Consider the following 17300-nt stretch of genomic DNA (forward strand, 5'->3'; position numbering starts at 1 on the left):
ACTCCAGGCTTTTTTTCTTTTTTTTTTAAAAAGTGCAATTTTGTGTGTTAGAAAGGTCAGAAGGAACTATTAACTGTGTGATCACTGACAGATTCTCAATTATTTGGGCTTTCTTGCAACTTCTGCAAATGTTATAAAGTTCTCTTTAAGCAAAACACATGGCATCTGTCATGATGAACGTGTTTCTCTGCATATTGAGTTGTTGAAGTGAGAGCCGACTGCAATTGGTCACTTGGCACAACTCGGCAACAGCACCACTGAGCTCTTGAAACCCATTACGGTTTGCGCCATGGTAACCTTTTTTGCATCCAGCAAACAGAGCACACTACACTTGCACCTAGCTGAGATCCAATCATGTTAAAAATTAAAATGACAAATCTTATTTGAGTGAATGTTTATTTTGAAAAAGCATATTGGCACAAGGGTGGCAAAGCATTAAGACTAATGACTTCTTGACCTAGCCCATCTGAACAAAATAAAAATCTTAAATGTTTTTCCTGGAAAGACAAAATAACTTTCCTTACCTTCCTTCCTTTACTTACCTGCCAATGAAAACCAAGTATTCTCCCTTCCACTTACTTTGCTGTATGCATATTAACTGACAGATGTGGCAGGCTGAAAAAAACAACAAAAAAACACCCTCTTTCTAGCATCAGGAAAAAACTGAACACATACAAAGTAGTTGATGATGCCTTCAAGATATTGTAGCGATGAACAACCAAACTCCACAGAGGCAGCATAGCAGCCTCAGGTCCAGCAGCCCAGTTTAACGTCTCATGAATTTAATCAGAAAAATAGATGAGACATACTCATTGTTTATCGAAATTTCCACACAATCACTGTCCACTTGAAGTGTCATTAAAGACATGATGCTATCTAAAGTAGTACTGCTCTGTAACATCGCTGAGTTGGTCCATGCTGCATCTTTTACTTTCAACAATCATCGTCTTCATCTGGCAGGTTTGTCCATTTGCTGCTGCTTTCACAGAAACAGCACTTCTGGGAGACCGTGAGTTTTAGCCCTTTGACTTGTTTTCTAACAGTACATTGTCTGTTGCATTCCCGACATGAATTGAACAGCTGAAGGATGCACTCTTCATCAATGATGAACTCTGATGAGCTGAGGGAAACAGAAAAGATGCATGAATAGAGTGAGGACTTCTTGTTCTGACTTGCGTTTATTAACAGCTGGGGGTGGTATTTAACAACAAAAGTTTAAAACTGGATTATTATTATTATTGATAATAACATACCTTCCCAAATCCACCAGGTAGCGTCCATCCCCCACACTTAATGAGATGCTGACTTCATCATCTTCTGGCATATCTGTGTGGATCCATTTCAGTGTATCAGTCATAACTTCACTTATCCTGTATTCAATTAGCTTGCAATCTTAAGGATTTGTTTTGCTGGTGAGAGACTCTGCTAATATCAAGAAGACTCACCTGCATCTTCTTCATATTCTGTCTGGTTGATTGTCATCGACTCGTCTTGACTGTTCAGTATTTGAGAGGCAGCATTGTCTGTCTGTGGGTGCTTTAAACAGGACAGGGAACAGCAGCACAATGCTTAGTTAAAACAGGCAACATCGTTTCATTCATTTAGCACATTTCATTAACTGCAGCTCAACAAATACAGATTAATATAGTTTAAAGGTTGGATTAACAATGCGTCACTTGGCAAATCATTTTCATGACTGAAAGAGTTTTCCAATAAACAGATGATTAAGTAACTATAACATATCAGAAAACGGTTTTATAAAAGGAGGTAAAGAGATGTATTCACACTGCTTGTGTTACCCAATTGACAGTCCAAAACCAAAGCTTTTTAGTTTACAAAGGTAACAAACAGAGATGATAAAGCGAGTGTCAAAATAGTTGCCGATTGATTTTCTGTAAGTTAAGTAAGTGGCTAAGTGTTTCAGCTCTTGAGGGAGATGTGTCATGGTCACATTTACCTTGCCGTTTTCAGATGACTGGACAGGAGGAGGAGAAACTTCCTGCTTCACTTCAATTGGTGAATTCATCATTATTGGATATTCATCACCCAAGCTTTCACTAAATAAACATGACAAGAAGCACAAGAGTGTACATTAAGTTATGTTGTTGTCTGTTTCAGTGTGAATAACATGTTACACGATAACTCATTATTTCTTCTTGGTTTGGTTTATAAAGACATAGCAGTAATACTCAAATCGTCTCACCAGGATTCAGGGGAACTTGTTTGATAGGCTGGTCGATCGGCTTGATTCCCTGACTTGGTCCGAAGATAACTACAATTACAACACATGGCGGTTAGCTTGCTGGTCAGGCAATAAAGATTCAAGCAGTGGTGTTGATGGAAGCACCGAAGGAGACAAGCACGTTTGCTCTACATTAACGCAATCTGTAACGATGATACACACCTAACCTACCTGTCCAGCGATATAAAGGCCATGTTTGAGTCCATTTTAATACCGCATTGTTTCTTAAAGGCGCCATATGTAAGAATGTGGCGAAAAACGGTAAGTACACTCAAATTCAAAATACCGCGGCGAGTCGTATCCGCCTCCCCCTCCGGACTAGTACTGCTAGCGTTAGCTGTGCTGATGATCGACTGATGAATAACGTTATTACTCGACAGTTCAAATATTCGAAATGTACATCCCCGTCGAGCAGGGTCCGAAATTAACACACACCAGGCGCTAATGGCGGGTAACTTTTCTTTTTGGCGAGTAAATCGTGGAGGTTATCCGCCACACTGGCGGGTAAATGTTTGTACCACAATAGTACGTTAAAGAGTCTACTGCGTTGTGTAAGAAACGCAGGCACACACACACACACACACACACACACACACACACACACACACACACACACACACACACACACACACACACAAGACTGTGAAAACCCGAACGCACTCTGCTCTGACCCCGAGTTTCCACTGGATAAATAATAATAATAAATGAATAAATACATTATTTTTACGCTTCAATTTTGTTCTGGCCTCTTCTTTAGTACAGTCAACATAATACGTTATCTCAATTAAATGTATGGAAATGAATGTATATGTAGTATATGTAACACAAAACGGCAATTTATTATTTTGTCCGGTAAAAAAAAAATATGCTTGGCCGGAGGATTTTCCATCTACCAGTCCACTTGGCTGGTAAATGAAAAAGTTCATTTCGGACCCTGCCCGCAAGCTATGATACTAACTTAGTTAGCCAAGCTTAATGTTACCTGTCTAGGAGAAGAGTAGCCAATTCAGCATACGTTTTTAAATTCCTCTCAGCTTTCAACTGTCTCCACCGTTCAAATGAATCTCCTATATAGACCCTCGCTTTGCCTCGCATTTTATCTTGGCGTTTTTGTGATTCATAAGGAGGTCCTCTAGATTTTGTTGCCCCCGCCATGGTCGCACAGTCGTAACAGGCAACCTGTGGTTGCTCGGCAGCTGAGACTCTACTGACTGCAATGATTGGTAGACAGCGGTGGGTGGCGCCACATGCCAAAACATGATTTCAAAACATCAACATGATTTGCGGTCTGCAAAAGATTTTTTTTTATTTTTTTTATGCGAATATTTTGGCTGTACTGTTGTTGGTGAGTTCAGTATGTTATTTGAACATTATTCCTGGGTCTCTGTGACATATTAGGATGATTTTACGGCCAGTTACTTTAGATTTCTTAAATATTCTAGCTTTAACTTGTTGCCACTTTGTAATAGCGGCGCCGATAGATATTCTCGTCTTACTGCGCTGTTTATCACCGTCTCTCTCGCTGTCCTTCCTCTGATCCAAGCCTCTTCTCCTTACCCGCAGAGTGTGCGACAGCTGTTTTCTGAGGAGTTTTGGGCGCCATGTTTGTTTGTTTATCAAAAGTTAGGGCATCATATCCAGTCTGCCGGGTTGCAGAACATGGTGTAACACCTGTACAGTTGTTTATAAATGATAACCAAATATATTATTTATCGTAATTTAATTAACACCATATCCATGGACGGTTCTGTTGAACATAGCAGCACTAGCCACCACGACAATAATAACCGTTTTGTGGCAGCCCTACGGCAACTCTCCGGGGACACATTAGGTCAAATAGACGCAGGGCAATCTGTTCCATTGATTGTGTACTAAAGCCGTTGCAGGAGGTATTTGCGAGATGTAGCAAAAGTTGTCATGGGTCTTTCCAAGAATACGCGCCACCAAACCTGACTTAACACGTAGGATGGTCCTTGTTTGATTAACTTGCTCTACAGCTGAAGCGTTAGCTAGCTTTGTTTTGCCACCAACGTTAAACGTTATCTCATATATCAAATGTAAAACGACATCTCGTCGTGGATTTCATAACACATTACAAACCCTCCCATGAGGAAGTAGGGTAACTGAGGGTCGGATTTGACTCCCAAAATCCCCGCAATTCTCTCCATTTCTTAAATGACCGACCGATGTTCACACGTTTTCGCCCGTCTCCCATCACATTCCCTTTTAACCTGCTGTCGCTCGAATAATGACTTTACTCTCCCTTTACTCTTATTCTACTTTTCAGTATTGTATCTGTATCAGGCATGACCACACAATAACGTCAAATGTAAAACTTATGACAGATCCCCCTCCTTCATCCTTGTAACAGGAGAATATACTCACGGTCCACTTTCTTCTTCTCTTCTTTATGTTTAATGGCGACCGACAGTCGGTGTGTGGGTGCAACACCACCACCCACTGTGTCCTTTCTGACTGGATGGAAAAAACTAAATTATTTACACTGATTCTTATCAAAGTCTTCGGATCCACTTATTTTTCTATAACCACTCTAATGTCAAAAGCAAACATCTGAACGTTACATTTTGTTTGGAGATCGGGCTGTCAATTGGTTATGTTGAGAAAAGGGGGACTTGTCCTTCCCTTTAGCGACACCGAGGGCGATATGCGTACATTGTATAAGTATTTTTGCTAGGGTGCTAACAATGAAAATAAATAAGCCCTGAAACTCACCCCTTCGTTGTTTACAAACCTCAAACAAATTCACAATCCCGATGACAAAACAACAGCACAGAAAATATAATCTCCTTCAGAGAGGTAACACATTCAATCAACCCAAAACATGGTGTGCAATTTAGGAGTAGAGTAGATTTTATATTTGACGATATAAACTTTAGCGGTACCTCCTCACAGAGGAGCTTGCCATGCACGAGCAGGCTTGTAACCACGGTAACAGAGGAAGCCAGAGAACCAAGATGGTGCATGCACATTGGGTTGAATGCGCACTGCTTTGGTGGGGCATTGGCAACAAAATAAGCCTAATCAATATCACAAAATTACAATGAAAACTGGCACACGCCGAGTCACTGAAGATATCATGAGTAACAAACAATATTTGTCACTTCGTGGTAGACGGAGTTAGCAGGCAATCATTACCTGGTGCTACATTGTTGTCATACTACCTTTCTGAAGTATGAATAACGCTATTTCTCTAAACTAATTCAACCACTGCATAGCGTGCAGAGCGTACAGAACACAAACTAACGTTACAACTGCCTGGTCACTTTAAGGACACTTTTGTTAACCGTAGCCATAAAGACAAAGCTTAATACCGAAGTTAACATACACGCTACGTAGCTCGAATGCACCATCGGAAGGCGACAATAATATGCGCTATCGCGAGTATTACTGTCACTGCCGCCATCTTAGCCTTGTGGTCAGAGACTAGAATGAACCTTATATCGAGCAGGGTCCTTACTTGTCCAGCAGAAGAGCTGCCAACTCTGCGTCGCTCTTGAGTCCCTGCAGAATCTGCAGCTCCCTCCACCTCCGAAATGACGCTCCGATATTTATCCTAGTTTTATTCCTAGCACGGTCCAGTTCTTTCTTTTTACACTGCTTTTCTTCAAAAGACTTCTTTTTTCTTCTCTTTGAAATTGGCAATGGTGGTGCCAACCGTGGGATAGGTATCTTTCCTCCCTGTTGCCCCTCCGCCATTGTTTGCAGTTTGAGTTTGATGCCATCTGATCAGGTGAGAGCGCGCGCGCTACGGGGGGGAGGGGCCCTGCCAGCAGCGTGTTCACGATTATGATTGACACTTCTCAGACACTCCCCTTGGCTCTCCTTGCCATTGTTTATTCGGAAGCAGTAGTCTTGCAAACCACATTATGGCCACTAGGTGGACCCACAGACAGTGGATTATTTCACAGTTGCTCTGAATCTTATTCCACTGTCAGATCATAATGACAATTTTAGCGAATATAACAAAAAATAGTTACAGACTGCAGCTTTTATTGAAATAAAAATATACAGAGATTGTCACTTTAACAAGGAACAATATATAAGGGCATTAAACAAAAATGCTTCCAGCTTCGATGAAAGTAAGCCTAAACATACCAAAGTGAAATAGTAAGTGATTGTGACTGCTGAGCAATTCCTCTCAGTTTACCGAACGTCCTGATACACCAGGACAACAGTTGGCTGTCAGTCAACATCATGGCTGTCTGTCAGCGCTCTTTTTGCTGTGTGTTCTGCACTGCTGGCACCAGCTGGCACTTCTTTCCAACTCAATAAGTAAACTCAGGGGCAATTCTTCTTTATAGTTTTGTTTGTCATCATTAAGCAAATCCAGCTGCCTTATAATGCTCCACTTTAAGGCACATCTGACACTAGTTCTGCGCCCAAGATTCATGTAAGCCACAGTTAACACTGGGCTCCTCAAGTCCTTAATGGGTCATGTAAGCTTTTTCAGCTTTTTGAGCTGTGATGACTTAGCTTTGGCATTTACACACACCTTCTCTTTTGGCTGATTTTTCCCCTTGGGCCCTGTGTGTGCTTTATTAATGTTCATGTTTAGAGCTTCAGGCTGGCTGGCCCACTTGCGTTGATAATGGCAGAAGTAACAGCTCTGGTAAACTATGAAGTAAGGACCTCGACTGTGTTTGGTACAGCGGCACTTTCTGTCGCACATCGGGCAATTCTTCATCAGCTGCAGGATGGCCTCTTTGTCAACAATGTGCTGCAGAGGTGCTCTGTTACAGGACAGAAGAGATATGACACAGGTTGTAGTGCAGCTGGCTAGAGGTGGATACTCAAATCTCACCAAGGATACATTTTTGCAGGAGCAACGGAGGTAAACAATACGCTGGATCACAGAGTTTTCACTTTAAGCTACGTCATTTATTTGGTGCATTGGAAAGTATATGACAAATTTTATTTACAGACTTACTTCTCCATTGTTGCAGTGGACGTCTCAGGTGTATTATAGGTGGTCTCGGACAAGCTGTCTTCACCAGGCTGGACAACATCAGAAACTTAGGGGAAGAAATTAGGATTCATGAACTGCATTGTTTGTATCACAGTAAAATAGCAAAGATGAAGACTGAGCAATCCTGACACTGCCAGTTAAAAGTTCAAGACACATAGTAAAAACTGTGGCAGATTTGTTTCACTTGGCAAATATGTTTTTAGGTACTATTTCTTTTTCCTTTTTTCTACAAATATAACCACCATCATCATCATCATCATCCTCATTCACTGACTTACCCGTGTCTCCGATCTGGTGTGGTGGTCTGTCCCTTTCCAAGTTGTCCTGCTGCAGTATAATAACACACAACATAGACACATACTTAACAGCTGATGACAGGCATGAGTTTAAGTGTTTAGTGCGACTGAAATAAACTATCCAAACAATCTATTTACTCCATGTTCCTCAAGACAGCCATTACACACCCAGAGTGTAATCCTGTGTCATCATCTGCCTACACACAGTTGTAACACTGTGTGCCAGCTAAGCTAGCATCTAACATTAGCTAGCCAGCACTGCCACAGCAAAGGCAACTGCTGCTCGGTGTTGTGTGTTATGAACTCATATTAGTGGCAACAAATCATAGCCTCATCAGTCCGACTGCATGATGCATCCACGGTCACATACTTAATATCAGAATTTCCATGTCCTATGACAAATATGTCTAATTTGTATTTCATATTACTTGCTGACACCCTGTTTGTTTATCCTAAGTAACTTTAAAAAAATCAGACGCAGGATCAGAAACAGATCTGTTGCCAAGACAGATTTTACACCAACGAGAATGTGTCATGGTAAAGAAGGTTGCATACATTGAAAACAATAAAGAAATAAACAAACAGTAACTATCAAACCACAATCTCTAAACCACATGAGCAAAAAGTCCCAAAGCTCACGAAGGCAACATTAAAACTCACACACATAAGGAGTTTTAATACTGAAAAATAGTATTAGTAGTACAACACCACATGACAGGGGACCTCTGAACCTTCAATCCCATGTGTGTCCACTTTACTCCAGTGGGGAGAGCAGAAGCCTGTTTCTCTCCGTCTGAGTTAAAGGATAATTTTGGTCGATTTCAACATGCAGCTTTATTGCTCAACCTACCCTTGACTTGCCAGTACCAAAGACACGAAAAATTTTTGTCCAACCCTTACAGGGCTCCTTGAACGGAGAGTTTACATTGACAGCTAACCCATGGGGGCAGAACTTTACACTGTGTTTTAAGCATCTTAACATGCTCCAAATCTCACCCCAAAAGTAATGCAACATCAGCAGACACCTTGCAACACAGCACTGTAGCGTGTATGACTCAAAATGAATAAGAAAGTAGTTAAAACAGTGTGTAAATAAAAGTAAAATCCATCGAGCTTACGCTTACTCCCTCCCTCAGATGATAAAAACTAAATCTGCTGTTGCAAGGAACTGGCACACACCATGATCTACAGACATAAAACACATAGACTCACTTCTGTGTGGTTGGGGCGAGGGGTCAACAAACAACAGTCTCCTCTGGGGAGGCTAACAAGTTGCCTAGCATGTAGAGGGCTAGAGCTAATATTCAAAGCTTGCTCGGACGTTTCCACTTGCTATTCTCATAACATATAACGTTAGCACACTATCAAAAAGACAAATGCTGATGTAAAAGCAGATCAGATAATCAAAATATGGACCGATAATAATAATGGAAAGACGAAGACAGAAAGAAAGAGGAAAAACTGCCACAACAAGCTGTCCTATCCAGACCAGGCATGACATCTGTAAAAGCCAAGCCTTCCAAGTTCCGTCCAAGACGGATTAAAAAAAAAACAACAACAAAAAAGTAGAAGATGACATTACCTCAGTTGTAATTGCTACAGGTCTTGGAACCGCATTTTTCTTCAAATGTCGACATTTTTCACTGGTCGGACTGAAGTCATCTTCATCAAAGTGTTCGCTGCACACTCTGTAGTCCCTTTTTCTGAGAACTTGAAACGGAGTTTGCACGTCAATTTGAAGAACGACCAGCCACAAAGGCAATGTTTCGGGGTCATAGAGAGGCAAACGATGAAAGCTTAGACGATTATACTTCTTCATTTTATTGTCGCAATTGGGCACTGCACAGACTCGAACCATTTTCACGAAATAGACCTGCTGCAATCCCATCAAAGCTCTGCGTCGATCTTCACTGACAAACGAGGTTCTCCTCTCTGCAAGAACCATGAGCATGCGTAGACAAGCGAGCTTTCAGTGCAGAGTGAATAGGTTCATGACCAAACATACCAATGTTCTTACAGGGTCAGTAATGTATGAACAGAAAAACAAAAATGCTGGAATACGTTTCTTTATGCAAAAATTCAAGTTTTCGTCTCTGTCAGTGAGGGAGTAAGCGCAAGCTCGACGGATCGACTTGTTTGGACTACCGGAAGACAGGGCTGTAAACAAACCAGTGTGTAGCTACTTGCACAAACACACTGTTTTAACTACTTTTTTTATTCATTTTGAGTCATACACGCTACAGTGCTGTGTTGCAAGGTGTCTGCTGATGTTGCATAACTTTCGGGGTGAGATTTGGAGCATGTTAAGACGCTTAAAACACAGTGGAAAGTTCTGCCCTCATGCTGTTAGCTGTCAGCGCTAACTCTCCTGTTCACGGAGCCCTGTAATGGTTGGACCAAATATGCTCACGTCTTCGTTACTGGCAAGTCAAGAGTAGCTTGAGCAATAAAGCTGCATGTTGAAATCGACCGAAATTATCCTTTAAATGTACCCATGTCAAGCTTTCGTTTAAGAGCACAATAACGACGAAGGCGCCAATTTTAAGATAGACCGTATTTTCGTTTTCGGGTCAAACTCATTTTCATTGGGAGTGCTACGGCACTTGTGTGATAGCATCAAAATCGCTGTTTTTAAAACATAAGAAGGATCGACACAGCATGACAGTTTACCCGTGGTATCACCAGGGTCTCTATACATAAACACGAGCATTGAGCGCATTGTTTGTGTACACAGAGTTTACTAAAAAAAGAGAGTTTTTGAACGACTCTACTAGTTTCTTTCCTATGGCCGCCGTCTTTGCCAGTCGAGAAGTATCGATCTCCGAATGCGACGTAACATGGAGGAGAGTTAAGGTGGAAAGCTCCTGAAGCCTAGTTCCATATAAATGCACGGATAATTCGTTGTTTTGTCGTTTAAGTGTCGTTTATACCAAAATCATAATTTCTATAAGCGGTAGTCACAAACATTTCAGTAGAATATAACCAAAGGTGCACTACCTCCACTCTTTCTCTTGGAATAGCATTTTTCCTCAAAAACACTTTTTTTGGTCTTTCGTGTCTTGTAGACACACTGAAGTCGCCATCGTCAAAGTGGTCACTACAAACTCGGTAGTCCTTCTTTCTGAGAGTCTCGGTCGGCGTGTTGATGTCAACTTGTAAAACAAGTAGCCACTGATTCAGGATATCTCTACCGCACCGGAATGGCAGTCTGTGAAAAGTTTCTGGAATGTTATTTTTCATCTTCTTCTCGCATCCGGGAAAAGCACAAAAACGAACCATCTTGATTTTACGGTGTGACAGTCTTTAATATACATCCAGTGATGAACGCCTGTCTCTTGCAGGTCTCTTGCATTCAAATCTAACTCACGTGGTGGTTTTGCAGCAACAATGTTTCCTCTCTCCTGATGTTTTATGGCGGTTGACAAACAACGGTTTGGTCGATTACCGCCACCTACTGGTATGGAGTGTGGATCGGGACTTTATACATTCATGAATTTTATGAATACATTTTTAAAAAGAAAGAAAGAAAATAAATAATAATAAACTAATTATATTCTCTCTCAAAACGAGCATCAAAATGAAGAGCAAGAAAGACGGGATGAGGCGAGAGTGGGACAAAACCGGTGATGTATGTGCAGCAACTGCATCTCCATGGTAACCGAGAGGGATAGTGTTTGTTGTCAAGAGCTCCAATTTTTGTCTGCAGATGTTCACAGTAAGCTATTGTGTGATTAAACTTATTCCAATATAAATAATTTTGGAGATTATTAGCATCCAGTGCTGTCGTGTGCCTTATAGATAATTAGGATATACAGTGAAATGCACGACTTTGATATTTTATAGATTATTTATTTCAGATATCCTGTGCATCACAGCACACGAAAACTTTGATGCAGTTTGCCTCAACCGAGACGTCTTATGGGCTGCCCTCGTCAGCCTCCATGACCAGGAGAGTGCTGCCCTACCCAATCGGAACCGGGTCACCAATAGGTAGCCTCTAAACATCACTGTAATGTAAAACTGTCGGGACTCTGCCGCTGCGCTGTCCAGGTTGATGATCCTCCTGCCGGTCAGCTAGGAGCAGCTATAGAGCTGTCCAGAGTGCTTAGTTGTCCCGCCTTATATTAAAGATGTGTTGAATAAAGAGTATCATGTATTAAACTGAGTTTGATTGCTGGCTATTTGTATCCTTTTCTGTCCAACAAATTATAATGTATGAAATTAGACCAAATAACGCCCTTATTTTTGCACATACATTTGATTGACATATCTATAGGAGGACCATGTTATTTTTCTATATCAATAGTAACAATTTTAACTGTTCCTCAAAAACTAGAAAAACTCTGTCTTCTTTATAAGTGGCAGTTGAAGCATGTGATCCCTGGGTGTTTTGAGAGGGCTCAGATGAACATTGTATTCAGGATCAGGATTTTTCACCTGAAGGGAACAGATCCAGATCCAGATCCAAGTGTCCTCCTCTTCTTGTTTATCCAACTCATGTTTATCTGTGTAAGCGTGGTCCGTGGTAACAACTTGGTACACATCAGCTGGCCACTGTACCGCTGCATCTGATGCGTCTGAATCTGTCTGAGTGGCAGCATCGGTCATATTTGGAGAACACTGTAATGTTACACTTACTGATTGCTTAACTGACTGAAGAGGTGAAGTATCAGCTTCCTCTGTGACCAGTGGCATGTCCGATCGTTCGCCTAACGTTACTGAAGCGGCAACTGCAGGAGCGGGTTGTCCTGTTCTAAACATAGAGCAGGGTCCATGGTACCTCTTCTGAATCCACTCTGATATTTGATATATAACCTTTGATATCTAAGTAATATAACATGTTAATCTTTCATTTATCATTATTTCCATTATTTTGCATACATTAGATGTTAAAGCAATAGGCCTATAACTCCCAAGGTTTTTACAATCTTTTCCTGGCTTATGTATCGAAACTACAACAGCTTCTTTCCAAATTTGTGGTAATTTTCCCTTCCCCCCCAAACTGTATTATATAGTTCCAGTAAGATGTCTTTAGATGATGATATCATGGTTTTCTTAAGAGCACCATTCAGTTCTGCCTTTGTGAATGATACATTTATTAAATCATGGGCATGTTCTTCTTGTAGTAATAGTTCCTCATTCTCATCTATTGTAGCTTCCCTTCCTCCTCACCCCTCGTCACTAATATTACTAGAGCTATGAACATGGACAAAATTCTGTGCCAACATGTCTGCTTTTTCCTCATCTGTCACTGCAGCATTTTCATTTTTAATTAAGACTGGATCCCCATATTCTCTTTTAATTCCATTCATTCTTTTAATCATTCCCCATATTTTACCTATTTCTGTTTCTCTTCCCATTGAATTAAACAATTTCCTCCAACAATTTTATTTCAATCACCTCTCCATTCCCATCATTATAGTTATCCCATAATGTACTATGAGCATTAAAATATCCACAACAAATCATTTTCCCATCTAAATTTACAGCTAGTTCCTTCAGTAATTTCAATGAACTTCTTGCAAGGATTGTAAAAGTTGACTATTTTGATAAAACCATTTTGTCCAAACTTCAGTCACTATCATTTCCCACTCTTTGCCTTTCTCTAATACTCTATATTGCATTTCCTGTTTCACAAATATTATACAGCCTCCTCCACTTCCCTCCACCCTATCTCTGCGTATACCATCGTGGCCTTTAATTAGAAAATCTAATATTGTTTCTAGCCAAGTTTCTTGAATGCATTTAATTTCTGGTTTATTTCTGAGACCTTTAATAAGTCCTTTAAATTCCTGATTTGCTATTAAACTCCTTCCACTGAAGATTAATCATTCAGTCTTGTCCCCATGAACCCCTGGTTTCCCAAATTCCTCAAGAAACGTTTCATGCAAGAGTTTACGTCATATATTTAATTGAGAAACGGCTAAGATTAGATTATTTAGACTGAAATTGAATGAAACCCACTGTTTTTAGGAATTGCCATGAAAGGCTAAGTTACCATGCAATGAAAACAAAAATAAGGTCAATCTTAAAAGTGGCACAGTTTTGCTTTCACTGCCCTCAGCCACTTCCTGCAACGTTTCGGGTCCTTTAATGGCAGTCGATAATAAGTCACTCCAGCACTCCAGTAGTTTCCACTTCACTGCCTTGCAATTGGGAACGATGCAGGTAAAGGTAGATAAAGCTAGACTTCCCAGGTATAAACTTACGCTGATCTTCAGCATAGTGGAGGCTTAATGGTGATATCTATCTAAATGTTTACCCTATTCACTTTCAATACATCTGTATGTTGTGTTGCTGATATCTACTGAAATTAGCCGCTAACCAGCCAAAGCCTGGCCCGTTCTATTTCAGAATACCACTCTGAGCTCCCAGTTCATTCAGCTAGCTGCATGGCTAACTGAGTTAACACAGCTACAGTTAGCAGCTCCTCTGGTGATGTGCTGCCCCCTACTTGTTAGAAGTATGAATTTGAAAAGTGGCCACTTCTTAGACATTGCACCTATAAAAGCCCCTTTTACCATGAGCCAAATATTTCCACTTCTGTGGCATTCTGTACACAAAATGTTCCAGTTTTATTCCTATCTATACTGTGAAGGGAGATTTGGGGTTAAATAACCTTTTATTCCTTAAGACTTGGGTTATGATGGATGCTGACATTTGAGTAATATGTCAACGAACTGTAAATGTGCCTTTATCCTGTGTTCTATACAAGTTAGTGCATTTTACATTAGGTAATACAACACTGGTATTTTTAAAATTATTTACATTTCACATTGTATACTTGTCATAAAACAATAGCGTATTGTAAGTAATCCAGGTGATATAGTTTAAAATGTTATCCAGTGCACCTGTAGTGTCTGCCCCTAAAACGTAAACAGCCAAAGAAAAAAAAACAAAATGGCTCCACTCAGCTAGTCCGCCGACTGCACAGGCCCTGAGATCTCTCCCGGGTTTGTAAAGACATGATTTACAGTTTGTTCAGACGAAAGCTTCACTGTACCCACGAGGATTCAAGCGACAGCGCGCGAGTGGGTGCACGAGCTGGAACTCGCGAGCACTCACCTCAGCCCGCTGTAGTGATGCGGTCGGCACAGCTGTCGGCTTCAGCAGAAGTAGCTCTGTTTTCCTCCCGTGCATTTTTGGACGGTAGTCCTCCGGTGAGAAGTGCTCGCTGCACACCCGCACCGCACGGAGGGATTTGAGGAAGGGGTTGAGGTCCAGGCGGAGAGCGATGAGCCACAGCCACAGCCTCTCTGGGTCGTGTAGCGGGAGTCTGTGGAAAGTCACCGGGAGGCCGACGTCCTGCGACGAAGAGCGCACGCGACATCTCACACGCTTCTCTCTGTTGAAGCATCCAGGGAAAGAGCACACTCGGACCATGATGGCGTGTGTGTGTGTTTATTTGTATGTGTGTGTCTGCGCTACAGGAATGGGCCTCGACTCTTTGGTCTGTCTAAAAATGTAACGCGAAGCCTCCCTGTACAGTTCTGTCTCCTGAGTGGGCGTGGTCGACTCTCCCCCAAAATCTGTGGACTCAAGTCACTGTGATTGGACTCGAGTCGAGTCAGCAGAACTCCAGAAAATAAAAAAGTTCAAGACCCGTCCCCTGGCTGTGAGACATGACGTGTCTGTGCCCATTTTACTTTGTTGAGGTTTTTTTTTTTTTTGTCTGTCAGTATTTCACTGTTTAAAAAGTGATGCTGAGGGAAGACATTCAGACATAGTCTTTTAAATGATTTATTTTGATTTTATTGTATTTTTTCAACTGCACAACGGTAAATCTGATATAAATTCAATCCACTGTCATACTTTTGAAAATGTAACGTGGCCAATTACATCTTTACTTAGGTACTAATACCTTGTCTTTTCTCTTCATAAAGACTGAATACTGTACGTAAGACTTGCCTAATAACTTGATTTACACTAGAGACAAAAGGACTTGCATGTGTCGGGTGAAATGACTTGATTCGCATGTCCTCCCGAGTCTGTGCAACCACAGACAAAAGGGAGTAAATAGCATATTTTCAAATCAATTTGGGGACTCCAGGCTTCTGGAGACTTGGATTATAACTGATGAGTTGTATGGATCTTGGGAAACTGTTCCTTCAGTCATGTCCTTGCAAAAATATTCATCATCTTTCCTTCCTAATCCTCCTAAACTCTACAGATTGTGACCTTAAGTGAGAAATATGACACTTGGTAACAGCTGCTTCTTTCAAACTCACCTACCTCCATCTTCCACCCAGCTCCCACCACTCTGCCGTAGGCACCCACCATAGAACCATGTATGTCGAAGCCAGCCGGACACTTACATTTGTAGTAAATTTTGAATTGATAAAGACATGTCAAACAGCATAATCACACATTTATATACATTTTCCTCCAATCAAATAAACTTCAGTACATCGCTCTCTGATGCTTTGCCACTGAGTGATCAATGTTTTGTCAAGGTATTTGTGTTGAGTGCAACATCAGTATTAAGCAGCAGGCGGAGAGCACGTAGAAGCTTTAATTTTTTACAGCAACTTTTTACATATTAATTTCACTGTAACTTACCATTGTTACTTACCCTAACCCTAACCCTAACTGTAGTCTCCAGTGTATTAAGCTGCAACCGAAACCAAGGTGCCTTCAGATCACTTGAACTTTTCCTGAGGAGGCACATGACAGTTCAGATATTGGGAAAATCCTGTTTGTGTCACACACAATATTATCTATTATCGCTAGCCAAAGAAATAATACTATGTGGATATAGTCTTGTTATGTAATAATGTTCTGGTTTGTATCCCCTCTCAGAATGAGCTCCTCCATGTGCTCCTGGAGGAGCTGCCCACCTTCAAATCCCACCCCACGTGCTGGTTCTGATGTAGCAGGTAGACTCAACAAACAGTTATCCATTTATTACAACCACTGTCTGTTGGAGCATCATTTCAGACATGACTCTATCTCAACTTGTGTTGCTCCCTGGTGACATTGTTGAGGCAGTCTATTTAGCTTTTATTTATTTAATAATACATAGATTAAATGAAATAATACTTAAAATAATAATAATAATAATAATAAAAAGAAAGAAATGGAAAAAGGAAAGACAGGATGTCAGCGAATCAAACTTTTAGAATCTGCTTGTTCTGAGTCCCCAAACCTTTTCAAAGGGAAATATCATATGAGAGGAGTTTCCTTTTAAAAGAGCTCTGCAGACCTTCTGTGTTTTGCAGGAAGACGGTCGTTTATGTTATCGGTCACCATTTATAAACCATTGCTCTCTGTTAGCGGAGCAGAGAGAGGCACTGAGATGATTCACTCCAGAACACGGGTGAAGTCGAGTCCTTTGGACTGTCTCGGAAAATCTGAGTCCTTCGCAAATAAACCAAACAGTCCAGCAGCATTAATTGTACTAAACAAATAGTCCACAGGCTCGTACAGACAACTGAGAGAGGAGGAGAAGGTCTCATTTTTTACATCACGTTACAGTCCGCTCACATATGAAGTAGTTACTAACTAATGTCAATCGCTACGAATTGTTACATTGAGCCCCTTAAATAAACACTTCTTCATGGGTTTCTTTAGATGTTTAGCACTCCCAAAACACAGACTCAAGTTGAATATATAAACCCAAACATGATGTGATGAAGCTGGCTGATGGAGCACAGTTTGTGGACAACAGAATATCAGTGGTTTAAAATTTTATAACATAAAAATGTGGACTTTCCCACAGAAGAACCTGACTTATTTTGGCAAAAAAAAAGAAAGAAAAAGAAAAGAAATAGGTGAA

General features: G+C 40.9%; 2 protein-coding genes across 6 annotated transcripts; both read right to left on the reverse strand.

Annotated features, from left to right (window-relative positions):
* Positions 1–377: 377 nt before the first annotated feature.
* On the reverse strand, positions 378–6005 carry LOC119027742. 3 transcript variants are annotated; one of them, XM_037113176.1, is made up of 6 exons: positions 5721–6005; positions 2204–2272; positions 1958–2057; positions 1446–1536; positions 1254–1326; positions 378–1120 (listed from the first exon to the last, which is right to left on the reverse strand). In XM_037113176.1, the coding sequence occupies exons 1-6, from the start codon at positions 5957–5959 to the stop codon at positions 934–936; spliced, it is 759 nt and encodes a 252-aa protein (XP_036969071.1). In that variant the 5' UTR covers positions 5960–6005; the 3' UTR covers positions 378–933. The 3 variants fall into 3 exon arrangements, with proteins under 3 accessions (XP_036969071.1, XP_036969077.1, XP_036969082.1); XM_037113182.1 differs by lacking the exon at positions 5721–6005 and adding an exon at positions 3225–3703; XM_037113187.1 differs by lacking the exon at positions 5721–6005 and adding an exon at positions 2414–2847.
* Positions 6006–6233: 228 nt separating this feature from the next.
* LOC119027720 lies at positions 6234–15169 on the reverse strand. 3 transcript variants are annotated; one of them, XM_037113158.1, is made up of 4 exons: positions 14591–15169; positions 7508–7556; positions 7191–7275; positions 6234–6993 (listed from the first exon to the last, which is right to left on the reverse strand). In XM_037113158.1, the coding sequence occupies exons 1-4, from the start codon at positions 14906–14908 to the stop codon at positions 6696–6698; spliced, it is 750 nt and encodes a 249-aa protein (XP_036969053.1). In that variant the 5' UTR covers positions 14909–15169; the 3' UTR covers positions 6234–6695. The 3 variants fall into 3 exon arrangements, with proteins under 3 accessions (XP_036969053.1, XP_036969060.1, XP_036969046.1); XM_037113165.1 differs by lacking the exon at positions 14591–15169 and adding an exon at positions 10523–10886; XM_037113151.1 differs by lacking the exon at positions 14591–15169 and adding an exon at positions 9108–9778.
* Between the last annotated feature and the right edge of the window lie 2131 nt (positions 15170–17300).

The sequence above is a fragment of the Acanthopagrus latus genome, chromosome 1 (genome assembly GCF_904848185.1).
Source record: "Acanthopagrus latus isolate v.2019 chromosome 1, fAcaLat1.1, whole genome shotgun sequence".
Taxonomy (NCBI): Eukaryota; Metazoa; Chordata; class Actinopteri; order Spariformes; family Sparidae; genus Acanthopagrus; species Acanthopagrus latus.

What these genes read in the sequence shown, in the direction of transcription:
- LOC119027742 (XM_037113176.1), bottom strand. Translation starts at nt 5,959, where the DNA reads ATGGCGGAGGGGCAACAGGGAGGAAAGATACCTATCCCACGGTTGGCA. An exon ending in GCAGCTCTTCTGCTGGACAA is followed by an intron (nt 2,273 to 5,720) that starts GTAAGGACCCTG and finishes TTGTAATTGTAG; the next exon opens with TTATCTTCGGACCAAGTCAG. An exon ending in AGTCATCTGAAAACGGCAAG is followed by an intron (nt 1,537 to 1,957) that starts GTAAATGTGACC and finishes TCCTGTTTAAAG; the next exon opens with CACCCACAGACAGACAATGC.
- LOC119027720 (XM_037113151.1), bottom strand. Translation starts at nt 9,476, where the DNA reads ATGCTCATGGTTCTTGCAGAGAGGAGAACCTCGTTTGTCAGTGAAGAT. An exon ending in ACACCAGATCGGAGACACGG is followed by an intron (nt 7,276 to 7,507) that starts GTAAGTCAGTGA and finishes TCTTCCCCTAAG; the next exon opens with TTTCTGATGTTGTCCAGCCT. An exon ending in TCCACTGCAACAATGGAGAA is followed by an intron (nt 6,994 to 7,190) that starts GTAAGTCTGTAA and finishes GTCCTGTAACAG; the next exon opens with AGCACCTCTGCAGCACATTG.